A 14,317-nucleotide genomic window follows, 5' to 3' on the forward strand; every position below is an offset into this window, starting at 1 on the left:
GCGACAATTTTATCAGTTTACATCACTGTGAAAATGTGCATTCATCCGTTTTTGAAGATGGGTGTCATATCTCAATTTACACAATATTCGAACAGCTCACATTTGCTAAACTATTGCTTTTCCTTATTTTAGCTGCATTACCTCAAGAGATAATTTCATAAAACAAAGAGTGAACACATGTAATATTATCTAGCATTCTGGTATATTCAGTCAGCTATTTACACATTCAGTAGATCACAACTGTGACCTCTCACTATGACGTGCACCGAGTCAGTATTTGTAAATGTAAAACATGTAGGACCAAGTTTCTATTAGTTCCTCTGCGAGTCACCGCATTTTGTCTGTTTGTCAAGACAGATCCCAAGCGCTCAGTTTAGCATATGAACGTTTCATAAGATAATTCTTGATCTCAAACTGTTCAACTGAGTAGTACAATTGTTTACAGCAAACAGTGCCTAGCATATCTGAGTTGAGGCCTTTAACACACAATGGACAACCAGAGCATAACTCTGGCACTGACAGTTGTGCAGGCAGAAGGCACCCGAGTCTCCAATTTTGAACTAAGTCCACTTAGTGGGTGACATTTTACCAAAAAGATACCATTTATTGAGATAAAAATTGTACCCGATATGAGCCCTCGGAGTGTATCCCAAGGCTGTAAGTGCCAAAACAGAAAGGTATGACAAAAAAAGAAATGCCTTGGTGGTGTCTAAATTGTAATGTAACCCTCTGTGTTCTTGAGCATCTGAAAACATGCACATTCAGGTAAATTATACATAAAAATTACATATAAAAATAAAAAAATAATATAAAAAATATGCCCTTTTGAAGGAACCATCCAGATATTTGCTTTAAGTAATTTAGGGAAATCACAGAAAACGTAAATAGTATGGCCGGATGTGGATCTGAATAACTGTCATCCTAAATCCAATTCCAGTGTGCTAAAGGCTGCGTTACCCCACTCAGTACAAGGTTGTGAGACGCTTGGTATATTTGGAGAGGGACTGGCCATATGATGAAGACGAAGACAAATACAAATAAATACACAACCTTTGTGGGAAAATTTGCACAATCAAAAGCTTAAAAAGTCTTACATCCCCACATCTAATTCCCCCAGTTATTTGATCACTTCACCTTATGAGAGGTTGTCCACCACTGTTCTTTGTACACTAAAGGATGAAAGTCAGCAAACATGGTGGCTAGCTGAAAGAAGGCACTATAGTTACAATGTGTAGAATTATCGCATCCCTAATTGTGTAGTGAATAAACCATATCTACCTTTTATGGTCTGACTATTGTTCATTAATCTCCAGTGATGCCTGGGGAGATCAAATTCTTGCATCGACACAGAAGAGTTCTTAACTGGTGACTGCATGCACTGAATTTTCCTTTAATGGTTGACAATGGAAGAGGGTCAAAATAGGATGTTTGTTGTGCACCACGACAGTTTCCTCGATTTCAATGACTACAGTGTTACTATTATCATCCTGAAACTTTCTGGTAGAGACACATCTGATTTCACCCATTTGCTTTGATCCATGACGTCATCAATATGGCAGAAATGCCTACTTCCAGTGTATAGTGAATGGTGAAGGAATCTTAAGTACATGCAATTGCCAACAAATGCGAACAAAAATAAGAATGACACAAGAACACCTCACTCCAAAAATAAAATGAAACCAATGGGACAACCACACAAAATATGGGTTTTATGGTGGGGACAAACTAAGTATATAACAAAACAAAAAGACTGCACCATCAAAAAAAATCTCAACTTATGACATAACACCACAGCCACAAAAGCAACAGGAATCTTACACTTCACTCGACCTACATAGCTCAAACCAAACCCACAATACCAAAAAGCCAATATCTGCAATTCCCAAAATGGAGCACAAGCTCAGATTAGGAAAGGATGGGGAAGGAAAGCAGCCATGCCCTTTTGAAGGAACCATCCCACCATTTGCCTTAAGTGATTTAGGGAAATTGCAGAAAACTTAAATCAGTATGGGCAGATTGGGTTTGCTCCATCGTTCAAGGGAAAAACCAGTGGGTGCAGTCACCAGTTAAGACTCCTTCTGTGTGGATACAATGATTCACACCGTCAGGTGGCTTGCGGAGTATGGATGTAGATGTAGATTTGATCTCCCCAGGCATCACTGGAGAATCATGAGCTGTAATCAGGCAAACCAAATTCTCAATACCAAAAAACCAATATCTGCAATTCCCAAAAGCATAATCTGACATTTCCCTTGACCTATACAGCTCAAACGCAGCTCTCGATACCTACTGGCAAACCACAAATAAAAAAATCACAACCACAAACTTCACACACCAACATAACTCAGAAAACACTACCAAAACCTCCACAACTTGAAAACCCAAAAACCTGCATATATGTTGGAGCAACTAAAACATATCTGAAACACCACAGATATAAAACAAACAAAACATCAGACTTACTTTAAAATACAAGCAAAACAAAAATTACTTATCAACAAATTCACCTAGGTCCCCCCCCCCCCCCCCCCTGAATAAACTAATCACACCTAACAAAATCACCACACACACACACACACACACACACACACAAAAACACGCGTCACTGGAAACAAAGGAGACACTTCCAAATCCAGGTTACAGTGCTGATTACCCAGACGGCAACAAACCCATGTTACCAGAGCGATAATCAGACTCAAATGAATCCAATATCGCATGTGTACATGTCAACATCCCCCAACAGAGGACTTCACCAAATAAAACAAAACCTACAAACATGAACCAACTCAAAAACACCTTGCCATAATGACATCACACACCACGCCACCATTATGCCCAGGGGCCGTAACAGATTGAACGCTTCCAATAACCTGCTGGACTGGGACTAACTCTGAACAGATCTTTTGTCTTTCACAGGCACGTGCCAAACCAAACAGGCACGTGCCAAACCAAACAGGCAGGCGCCGAACCAAACAGGCAGGTGCCAAACCAAACAGGCAGGCGCCAAACCAAACAAAACAGGCAGGCGCCAAACCAAACAGGCAGGCGCCAAACCAAACAAAACAGGCAGGCGCCAAACCAAACAGGCAGGCGCCAAACCAACTGAGCTATCCAAGCATGACTCGCATCCCCTCCTCATTGCTTCACTGGCCAGAAAGTTTCAAATCAATGTACACACTGCTGCAGAGTGAAGATTTAACTGTGGAAACATGCCCTGCAGTGTTGCTAATCCACATCTCCACAATATCCTTTCTTCCAGAAGGGCTAGTTTTGCAATTCCACAGAAGAGCTTCTTTGAAGTTTGGAAAATAGAAGACAGGATACTGGCAGAAGTAAAACTGTGAGGACAGAGCGAGTCTCGCTTGGGTAGCTCATTCGGTAGAGCACTTGCCTGCAAAAGTGCAATATCTCAAGTTCGAGTGTCGGTCCAGTGTACAGTTTCAATCTGCCAGGCAGTTTCATACCAGTGCACACTCCGTTGCAGAGTGAAAATTTCCTTCGGTACTTTTATTCATTCAGTGTTGAGATGGCTTCCACGATTATCTGCAAATGTTTACAAGATAGAATACACAACAGGCTACTACATTCAATAACATTCAGTTTTCATTTGACACTGAATATCAAGTATAAGCTTTAACCACCTTTTTGTGCTTAATTCAGTTTTTGTGTGTTTTATACAATTTTTTCAAAAAACTTGCAGCTATGTAGTGCACTGGGGGTGGTAGGTGACATAGTTGAGTTCATTTAAACTTTTGTACTTGTACCATCTACGAACTCAAAACAGGTGAAGAGGCCATGTAACAACAGAACATAACAATGACAATTTGGTAACAGTATAGATGGTCACCTGAAAATTTCTCCCAGTATGATAGTTATGAGTGATCCTCTGGGCTTTGTAAGGTGCCACAATATCATGCACTGGAGACAATGTTAACTGTAGGCGGTCGTCAAGCATTATGTTCGAGACTATGTACAAAGATGCCCAACAGCTCACAGCACTGTTGTCAGCTTTCAACTGCAAAGTACTAATGGCTGCAAGCGAAAACAGTAGCCACATGCAGAGCTATGACAACACTGAGGCGTTGCCATTGAGATGTTCACAAAATCATGATACATTACTGGTTGAGGTAAGCTAGCAAAGCTGCTGCATCCAGCCCTCTGCAACTGAAGGCATCAACTTATGTTGACTCAACAATCATTAATTAGTTATTTACACATTATGGTGGACTTCTCACTAAGGTGCGGAATGAGCAAGTTTTAGAATTATACTGCTATTTCTTACTGAATAACATAGTAACAAATTGTTTATTTACACGACAGTTTTAAGCTTTTTCTTTTAATAGAACAAATTAGACATACATTTATACTTAACTATGTTCAATCTTAACTCTAACAGAAAAAGCAAAGGACTTGGCAGAGTGGCTGTACAAAATGGATAGACTCTTGAAAAGATAATGAAGATAATGGTATGTAGTTGAATTAAATTAGGTGATGCTGAGAGAATTAGATTAGGAAATTAAACAATGAAATGTAGACAAGTTTTGTTATTTGCACAGCAAAATGACCGACAATAGCCACAGTAGAGAGGATATAAAATGCATACTGGGTACAGAAAGAAAAATATTTCTGAAAAACAGGCATTTATTAATATCTGATATTGACTTAAGTTTTATGAGGTCTTTCCTGTATGCATTTGTATGGAATGCAGCCTGTACAGAAAAGGGAACACTGAAGGTTAGATGGGCAGATCAAGTAACTAATGAGGAGGGACTGCATCAAATTAGAGGAAAAAATGATAATGGCACACATTGACTAAAAGAACAGATCAGTTTATCGTTAAAATGGATGTAGGTTGCAGTAGTTATTTGTAAATTACAAGCCTTTACAGGATAAACTAATGTGGAGAGTTAAACCAAACCAGTCATCAGATGAAGACCACAACATTTATAAGTTCCACCTTTCTTGCCCTCTTTGTGCCTTAATCACACACACTTTATGTCATTACATATTGAGACATTTTTCTGAGCAAAATGAGCTGTCAAGCAGATATGATTCCAGTTGGTGTTTGAGGCATTCAAATGGCTACCAAGGTATTGTTTCGACACTTCATACGAAGACAATGAAAGTGACAGTAGTCAAAATGTAGAGTTATTTCAATGAACTCACCTGTTGAAACTCATTTTATATTAGAAGAAAATACTGACTAATAAAAATTATTAGCAAATACACAAACAGTATATCCAGTGATCCACAGTTGTATTTTATTTCTGAAGTCCCAGGTACATGTGCCCGAGATATCGCCCATCCTTCTATCGTTTAGCAAAATACAGCAGCAAGCAATAAATAATATTAAGGCTTGTGCAAAGATCAGGTTTATTGTGAATTATTAAAAATGTGGGACAATGTCCAGAATTTCAACTAAAGTCTTTAACAGAAAATATCTGAGAGACAGAACAGTCATACCTACATGTTGGAAAAGCACACTCATTCGTCCCACATTAAATGAAAATTCATCACCTTATGCCGTGAGCTATAGAAGAAGAAACTGTGTTACTTGCTATCATTTCTATAGTGCTGTTGATTTCCCATTCCAAAAGACTTATCCATATAAAGATAGAACTAACAGGAAAATGCCAATTGACTTTTACAACAGAGCCACACACTATTCTCTGTTTAGCCTTTAGCCTGCAACACATAATGAGGAGGATACACGGAATTTTATACACACCCAGGATCAACTGAACCTTCTCATGTTGGACGTTGGCTTCACCCCATAAGAAAATAACAATGTAGTGTGTGACACTATGTGTGCAAACAGAGAGAAACCAGAACACCACAACATTTCTTTTTCTTCTTCTTTAATGTAGCCTGTTGTGACAGGATGATCTGTAGCGTTTGTAGTGACTGGGTTAATTTGGAACATGACAATTTGGTACAAAGTTGGTAAAGCAGTATTGAATTCTTCAGTTAATCCAATGTCAAATAGCACTTGTAGATAATAATCCAACACACACATAACACCATACACAGACAGAAGATAAGAAAATCACGAGGATCTGAAACTCACAAAATCAATCATATTACGTAAAATGAGTATAGAACAGCCTTATAAGGAATAAAGTCATCAATAGAACACACCGAAAATTTTGTAGTTCAAAGTAGACGGAGAATCTCATTTTAGAAGAAGCAATAGAGAATTTGCTAAAACTGACACAAAAAGAATGCACCTGCAGTGTGTAAACATTAGCAGTCTTGCCCATGCACAGACAGTGTAGCATTTGTAAGCAATGTAAAGACAGAAGCAATCTGGGATGGTGCAAAGCAGTTATAAAATTGCTGAGAAAAAGAAGACTAAAGATGTGTTGTGACCAGACAAAACTACTTTAATCCAGCCATACATGTGGGTTTTTTTAACTGCTTTGGGAGAAGTCTCATCAAACTAGAACCAATTCAGTATTGGTTCACAGTGTAACATAAATGAGTACATTAAAAATGTACTCAACTTTGGCACACTTGTTTCCCCACAGGGTTACCGGATAATTCACAACTTTCACTGACTAGCAATGCATCACTTGACACTCTTACTGACAAATCATTCTCTTGGTGTACAAAATGCAACCTTTGCAAAAGTATATTTATCAGAAACTTTAAGAACTGTCACTGTCCTACACGATGACAGTAACAGCCATATCTGAGGTTACAAATTGGGCAGAGTGCTCCTGTGCACAACTCTATATTGACCTCTGGTGTGATGCTCTGCCGAGAGAGGAGTCGTGATCTTCAGGAGTGACTCCCATTTGCCATCGTGGATTGCAGCAAGACTTTAGTAAAGTCTGTGGCTTGATCTGCATTGCTACCTTTGGTGTGGCTCTGTGATCTTTGGCCAATACCACAAGATTAATATAAACACAGAATATCTCGTGAAAAGTAAGAAATACCTAACACATTGTCGATATATTAGCTACCTGTTTGCATGTAAAACATGGTCAGTTTATAAGTGTAACACACTTTGCCAGTGACAAATATGATACCATGATCACCATTTACAATGGTTGTCTACCTCTATGTACATTGAATGCCATTTGTTTTCTATGTTACTCTTTACATTACTAAGTAAATAGTGCAGAATACTGCATTCTTTTTGGTGTCACACTAAGACCAGGTGATGGATAGTGTACGTCATTTCTCCTTCTAATATTATAGTTATGACTGTTACTCTTTCTGAAGTGGAACAGGAAACAGCGTGCTCCATATCTGTATTAATGAGATACAAGATTAGAGGCAGGGTGTCGTCGGGGTAAATTTTTAATCTGTTTATTGCAGATTGATTTCAGCTATCGTGTAGCTATATTCATTGTTACATGAATGAAAGAACAATGATATTCAGACATTAAGATATAAATTAATACTAGATCACAAATATGTCAGTTGGGAAACTAAATATACATATCAATTATATCTAAGTCATGATGGCTCATCATAAATTGCACATGGTAGGATGCTGCCATTACACATAATGGTTAAACTCTTGCTTGCTGCTTCCATTTCCTTGGTATGTGAAATCAATAGTAACTAGTACCCTCTTTATTACTGTCATTTGTATAATACATTTTTTTTAAATATTTAAAAAATAAAATGTAGTAGCTTTACATTAAGTTACAATGGCATCCCTAAATACTAACATACACTGAGTAATTATGTTACAACCTGAAGAAAAAATCCACACGGGCGATACAAACTAAAATCCTAATAACAGTAATTTTTGTATAAAAACTACAATCTACAAATCAAGATATACATTATGGGAACATATCACATGCTGAGTGGATAATTACCTTTTCCAACTTGGTTCACATTTCAGAAAGTAACACGTGGTTGTCACGTATGAACCAGTGTTATGATCTGAAGGAGGTACAACATACAATTAGACATAAAAGCTTACCACTGTTTATTATTATGTTGCATGATGTTTTAAGAGTTCAGTAAATGGAAGTGGAAAACCTATCAATCCTCAAAAGATAAACTGAAAGTTTTTGAGTGTCAAACCTTATGAAGATATCAGAGAATATGAGATTACAAAAAATATTTAAGACACCCAGTAATGTAGAATGCTAAAGAAGAGAAAGTAGATCCAAATAATCACATATTAAAAATGTCAAAGGACAGGCTTTCTAACACAGAATTCTATAGATAAAGCTGTGAAAACTAGCTGCATCAAACCAGTCTCTGAACTGAAGACAAGAAATACAATGACCATCTGCAATGTTTCACACAACTTTTATAAGCTCATGGTAAGGGATTCACTGTAAAAACAACCAGCAAAGAGTTACATACTTCACCTTACCTCAATGAAGATGAATGTAAGAGCCCAGGGACATGCTTTGAAATCTTAATTGCGCAGTACTAACCACTTGCGAGCACCTCTAGATGGTGCGAATGTGCACTATCTTAAAAAAATCCATCCTAGAGAAGGCAGACAAATATTCATAAAAGTGGTGTCCATGAAAGCATTTATAATGAAAACAGCCAACTATCCATTCACACGAGTTCATAAAATACTGAGAGTGTGTGTAGTGTTATGGCCCAGCACACACATTCATTCAGGAAAAGTAGGGGCTAAGCCCTAGCCAACCATCAAGATTTAAGTTGTCCACCGTTTCTGCAGATCACTTAAAGCAAATCCAAATATGATTTTATTGGAAAAAGTATATCCAGTTACCACCATTATTCTTATCCAAGCTGAATAAGTAAATAAACGAAAAAAGGTGCATCAGAACATCACAAAAACATTTATGATGATAAATCCCAGCATGGGAAAGCAATGGCTGGACAGAGTTTGTCCTTCCACATTTCGCAGTGCGCACATCAATAGCCACCAAGTATATGAAGCAGACAACATAATTCATCATGAAACTTCCAGGGGCTCTACCAACTGAACTACCCAAGCATGACTCACAACCTGTCCTCATAGCTTCAATTCTGCCAGTACCTCATCTCCTACCTCCTAAACTCCACAGAAGTCTCCTACGTACCTTGCAGAACTAGCTCCCTGGAAGAAAGGATATTGTGGAGACATGGCTTAGCCACAGCGTAGGGGATGTTTCCAGACATATCCTTTCTTCCAGGAGTGCTAGTTCTGCAAGGTTCATAGAAGACCTTCTGAAGAGTTTGGAAGATAGGAGACAAGGTATTGACGGAATTGAAGCTGTCAGGACGAGTCATGAGTCGTGCTTGGATAGCTCAGTCAGTAGAGCACTTGCCTGTAAAAGGCGAAGGTCCCAAGTTTGAGTCTCAGTCCGGCACACAGTTTTAATGTCCCAGGAAGTTCCATATAACTGCACACTGCTGCAAGGTGAAAATTTCATTCTGGATAACTCATCATAGATAACCCTTCACCAATTCAAGTCTGGTTTAAGAAAAACTCCTAGGTCACCATTGCTTGTGCTGTTCTTGGCATCTAGTTTGGCTGACACCTGTGAAATGACACACTGTTTCCGTTAAACAGGTATGTAAAAGCTTACAAAAACCCAATTTTTTGCTAGTATATACATGACAGGAATTGGTCAAAACAAAGTTTTAAAATGATAATGGACATGGTTGCTTCATAACCACTCAATTATAACACGAAAAAATGAAGGAAAAGAAATAAGGTATTGATACCTAAAAATGCCAGCTCTCACATACCGACCACTGACATGTAGATTGACTGACCAGAACAGAAAATAATATTTAAAAGATTATATGCAATAACTGTCATAGTTTTATAAATACCAGTTGTCAAGTAAATATTAAACTAATAGGGCAAAGAAACATGTATGTACTTGATGCAATAGAGGAAGTAAAGCCCTCCTTCCATTATGCCCTACCACAAAATGTTACAACATTGAACTTAAAATATTTAGGCAGCAATAGTACATAGCAAACATGGAGCACTTGCCATAAAAGGCAAAGATTATGGATCCCAGTCTGCCAAACCGTTTTTATTTGAAGGAAATTTCAAATCAGCACAAACTCCACTACAGAGTGAAAATTCATTCTGGATTACATAGCAATGTGATGCAGGCATTAACAAAGTAAAGGTTGCTTTTCTTTCATAATGTACATCTTAACTCATTCCACATTAGCAAATGCTTCAATGAATGCAGCAAATTAATGGTAATTTTTAATGACGTCTCACCTAGACATTTATATTCATCTGTTCATCATGTCCTGTACATACCAGGAGTTTGAGTCACATCTGGCGAGCAAGTCTTAAGAAACACATTATATGTAAAAAATAAAAATTGTGTCAAATACTTATATTCCCTACTTTTCCAATGTTTAGACAGCAAATGATTCATACAACTCTGTGCTTCACATAGATGTTCTGGAGCATTTTTTCTCATATTAAGGAAGGCTAATGTGAGATACTCTTTCCTTCGGATGTGACATGAGTTATTGTGCTTCCTAGGTTGTGGAATCCCTTCACTGCGCCGTTTACATGACCTCAATTTTATATAGCATTCCATTCCCTAAACTTATCTCTTTCTTACTTTCATTGAATAGTAAGGTATACATTAACAAAATGGAAGGTCCAGTTAAATCACTGGGTGGGAAAAGATAGTGATTTTGTGTTCGTGTTGTATAGTTTAACAAAAGGAAACGCAAAAGTCATGAAGGGAGGATTAATTGGCGGAATATGTTATCGAGACAACGTTGTATTACACACCGCCATCTAATTACATTTTTAGATAAAATATCGTTCATTCATGAAGTTACTTATTGCGCTATTAGTATGACGACAGAAAAAAATTTTCTCTACAGTCCAAGTACTCTGCCGCACCGGTTGTCCTGCCAAATTGTTGCCAACACTATAATATTGTGATGCGTCTATTTTTTTTTTTTTTTTATGCTGCCAGTGGGATGTTACATGACAGACGCTTTGGCGAGTGTTCAAAAATCACACACAAAGGAAAGCGATAATCAGTGTGAGAAGTCAGTACTGACGTGAGTCATGTAAAATGTGACAAGAAATGTCAAATATTTTTCCAACGTATGTACCGAGGTCTAACAACAAACTGCAAAATCTTATTCCGGAAAAAACACTCTTGTCCACCTACAGCGATAATCACCTGTCTACAACTAACGAATGACGTTTGCATCAAGCCCTTGCGCGACCTGCCATCGTCTTCCGGAATATCTGTAATGTTTGCTTAATTTGACAACATTACATTGTTTTACTGTATGAGGCTGAACGAAATGAGAAACATTATTCAAGCCACCATACACAGGTGATCTACTACACTTATTGATCATTTAGTGTGAAAACTGGTGACGCATCAATTTGAAAACACCGCGCTTATTGCGCATAACCTTCGCTGGGGTATCGACCAGTTGGTTCTTTGTCCAGGGGCCGATGCGTATGGGCGTTAGCGGTGTTCTAGTTTCCTTACCTTTGTCATATTGTACTTCGGCAGATCTGTCGACCTCTTCTTGCGTGCTCCGATATCCATATCCGGCGAATCGGCGACGCTGTCAAAGTCCTGTTGGGCATTGAAAACAACTGTCCTCTTGTGGAGCCGGGAATCCTCCTGGTTTACGTGCAACGTTTTGGGACGTGTTTCCACGCTAGCGTGCGATTCTCGGACTATCAGAGCTACGAACATGAGTAGCAGAAGCGGCGCTAACCTCTTGCGTCGCGCCATCTTTTAACTCGCGCTCAGCACAGACACAGCACAAACACCATCTGCAACAGCTGCACACTGACTGCCGCACTTTGCACCAGGGCTGACTGGACTGGACTGGTAAGCCTCCTCACGTGACAGCTGGCGGCGCATGCGCAGTGGGCAACTGTGCTTTCGAGCTAGTCTATCATGGAACGCTCGAGATTATCGTATAAATGATGACTCAGATGCTGTGTAGCCTGCAGATTTCCCGACTGCCATGAGTGATATCCAGGCAGTCTGGCGAACAAAGAGGTGTCTTCTGGGCTTGAGTGCGACTTCTGATAAGAGCATAAGTCAATCAATTAAAAAACAACTGACATAAACTACGTCTTCTTGTGTCCATATCCATATTCTGCTAAGCACTGTTAATTGTATGGTGGAATATACTTCCCATTTTATTACATTGAACAGTTTATTGCCGTTCCATTATCCAATACAGGAAGAATATCCGGTAAAATATCTATGTGTGTGCTTCTGTTCTTGTTGCTGGCACTTAACGGAGAGAACGCAGGGTAGCGCAGTATGTAATTACATTCCTCACGTAATTCTGGTTCTTGCAACGTTGTTACACAGCACTCTTTTTCTGGATAGTTGGCATCTGTTTTTAAGCTTATGCCACTTTGGGCTTTACAGCATTTCAGAGACAGTGCCCAGCACGTAACTCAAACCCGTCGCCATCTATGCTGCCCTCCTTTGTACAAGTTCACTGGGATGAGTTACAGAAGTGTTTTGCAAGGAGACTCCTTTGCAGACATACTGTATTTTCCCAGTATCCTTCCAATGAGCAAACGTCTTCCACCTGCTTTACCTACGATTGAGCCTATGTGATAATGCTGTTATACAGCCCCACAGATTGTTACACTTAGATATCTGTACGAAATGTCTGATTCCAGTTGTGACTCATTGATAGCGTGGTCATAAATTCATGGGTGTCCAAAAGGGACAGAAAATACAAGTGTTCCTACCTTTGGAATCTGGAGAACAGGCTAAAATCCTTCATCACATGATTCTCATATCCTTCCCGAAGTGTCTGTCTTAAGATGCCGCTAAATCGCAGGTTTGACAATTTTAGCTTAACGTGTACGACAACAATGAGATGTACACGCTGTTAGTATTGGCTCCGTAAGTTATGTTTATTTGAGTTGTCACACTATTCACGGATAATTTCGTTTCTTTTGGCACAACTGCGTTCTTGCGTCGGCCTAGACTCAAAGCAAATGCAAATATGTCTAGAATAATGAATCCATTATTTTTTTGTCGTGTTCCCGTACCCGTTGTTTGTGGGTACAGACCAGGGAATGTCGGAGAAATGCGGACAGCGGAGTTTGCCGGAGACTTTGTCGGCTAAAGACTGTTTTCAACAATGGTACGCAACTTAAAACAAGTCATTTTTTCTGCCATAACCTGTATCAACATAAAGGGATATAAGTCTTAAATATAAACAGATTTCGATTTTGTTGAGCACGTAACTAAATATTGCTACAACTTGATGCCCTTATTCCTTTATAATTTTGTGAAACTGATATGTATTTCGCAGACTGATTACAGCATAAACACCATGTGCTGTTCAACGTCAAAGTAGTTTTCCGCAGTCGCCGTGTGGAATATTGCTGTGACTGAATTAGACAGTCTAAAGTTGTGTTTCATTAGTTTAAACGAAAGCAGTATCTAGGATAATAACGTATTAACAATAATCCGTGTGTTGAATATAAGTATATCTACCTAAGAATGTCGTATTAAAACAATGTTAAAAAAATTCTAAGGAAGGAGATTTTTGTTTTATTTTAAATGTGCAGTGCAGATATCCATGGACGCACACATTGTTATTTCATGCCTACTCTGAGGCCAGACTATGCTTTCTGTTGTTAATGTACTGGAAAACATGGACTATTACATGAACACTTTGCCTCTTTCGTGTTAAATACCACCATGTCTTTTTTGGCAGCATTTCGTGGTGGTTATGACTCTCTCGACTTACCTAATACGGTTGATACAGTTTCAGTCAGAAAATGAAAATGAGCGTATGGTATCGTTGGCCGAGAGGCACCTATGGACAAGCATAAGTATAAATACAGTGAAACAGAGATGAAATGTAGACAGCTATAAAAACAATTATTATGGACATCCAAAAATAAGAAAATTAAACTTTAAAAAATGATTAAAGGATAGACCACATGACTTTGAGTGCAGCCTCGGTAGATCAGGCTTGAAAATGAGCTAGCTGGTTCGAAAATAGTTTCCAAACATATGCACTGCAACTTTGACCTAGGTTGCTGCTCCTGTATCAACAAAATGTTGAAACTAAAAAAATGCTGGCAATGTTTTTTCAGTGTAATTAATAATTTTAACCAAGTAAACTGCGAAAACTCAGTAGCTTTCATAGCTTTTTAATACATCACTTGCGAATAGATGTCACCCCTGTTTCTGAATGTGAGCAATGATTTTTTACAGTTCTCTCAATCTTGTCGTCACTATTTATTTTGTACTGCCACCCTTCAGCAACATTCGTTGTTCGGTGGCTTTTTCCGTAGCAATTGTCCATTGCGATGGCAATATCCTTATTCTATAGGCAAGTACCCACAGAGTAAAGAAAAAATTAGATCAAGTTTTTC

The 14,317-nt window shown here is 38.6% G+C and overlaps 1 protein-coding gene across 1 annotated transcript in view; it reads right to left on the reverse strand.

Moving 5' to 3' along the window:
- Positions 1-11,839, reverse strand: part of LOC126292248 (sortilin-related receptor-like) — a 177,653-nt gene extending 165,814 nt beyond the window's left edge. The window contains exon 1 of the mRNA XM_049986146.1: positions 11,433-11,839. Coding sequence (XP_049842103.1) covers positions 11,433-11,684 — 252 coding nt within the window. The 5' untranslated portion in view covers positions 11,685-11,839. The remainder of the gene's footprint in view (positions 1-11,432) is intronic.
- Positions 11,840-14,317: the final 2,478 nt, after the last annotated feature.

This window comes from Schistocerca gregaria, chromosome 9 (assembly GCF_023897955.1).
Source record: "Schistocerca gregaria isolate iqSchGreg1 chromosome 9, iqSchGreg1.2, whole genome shotgun sequence".
In the NCBI taxonomy this organism is placed as follows: domain Eukaryota; kingdom Metazoa; phylum Arthropoda; class Insecta; order Orthoptera; family Acrididae; genus Schistocerca; species Schistocerca gregaria.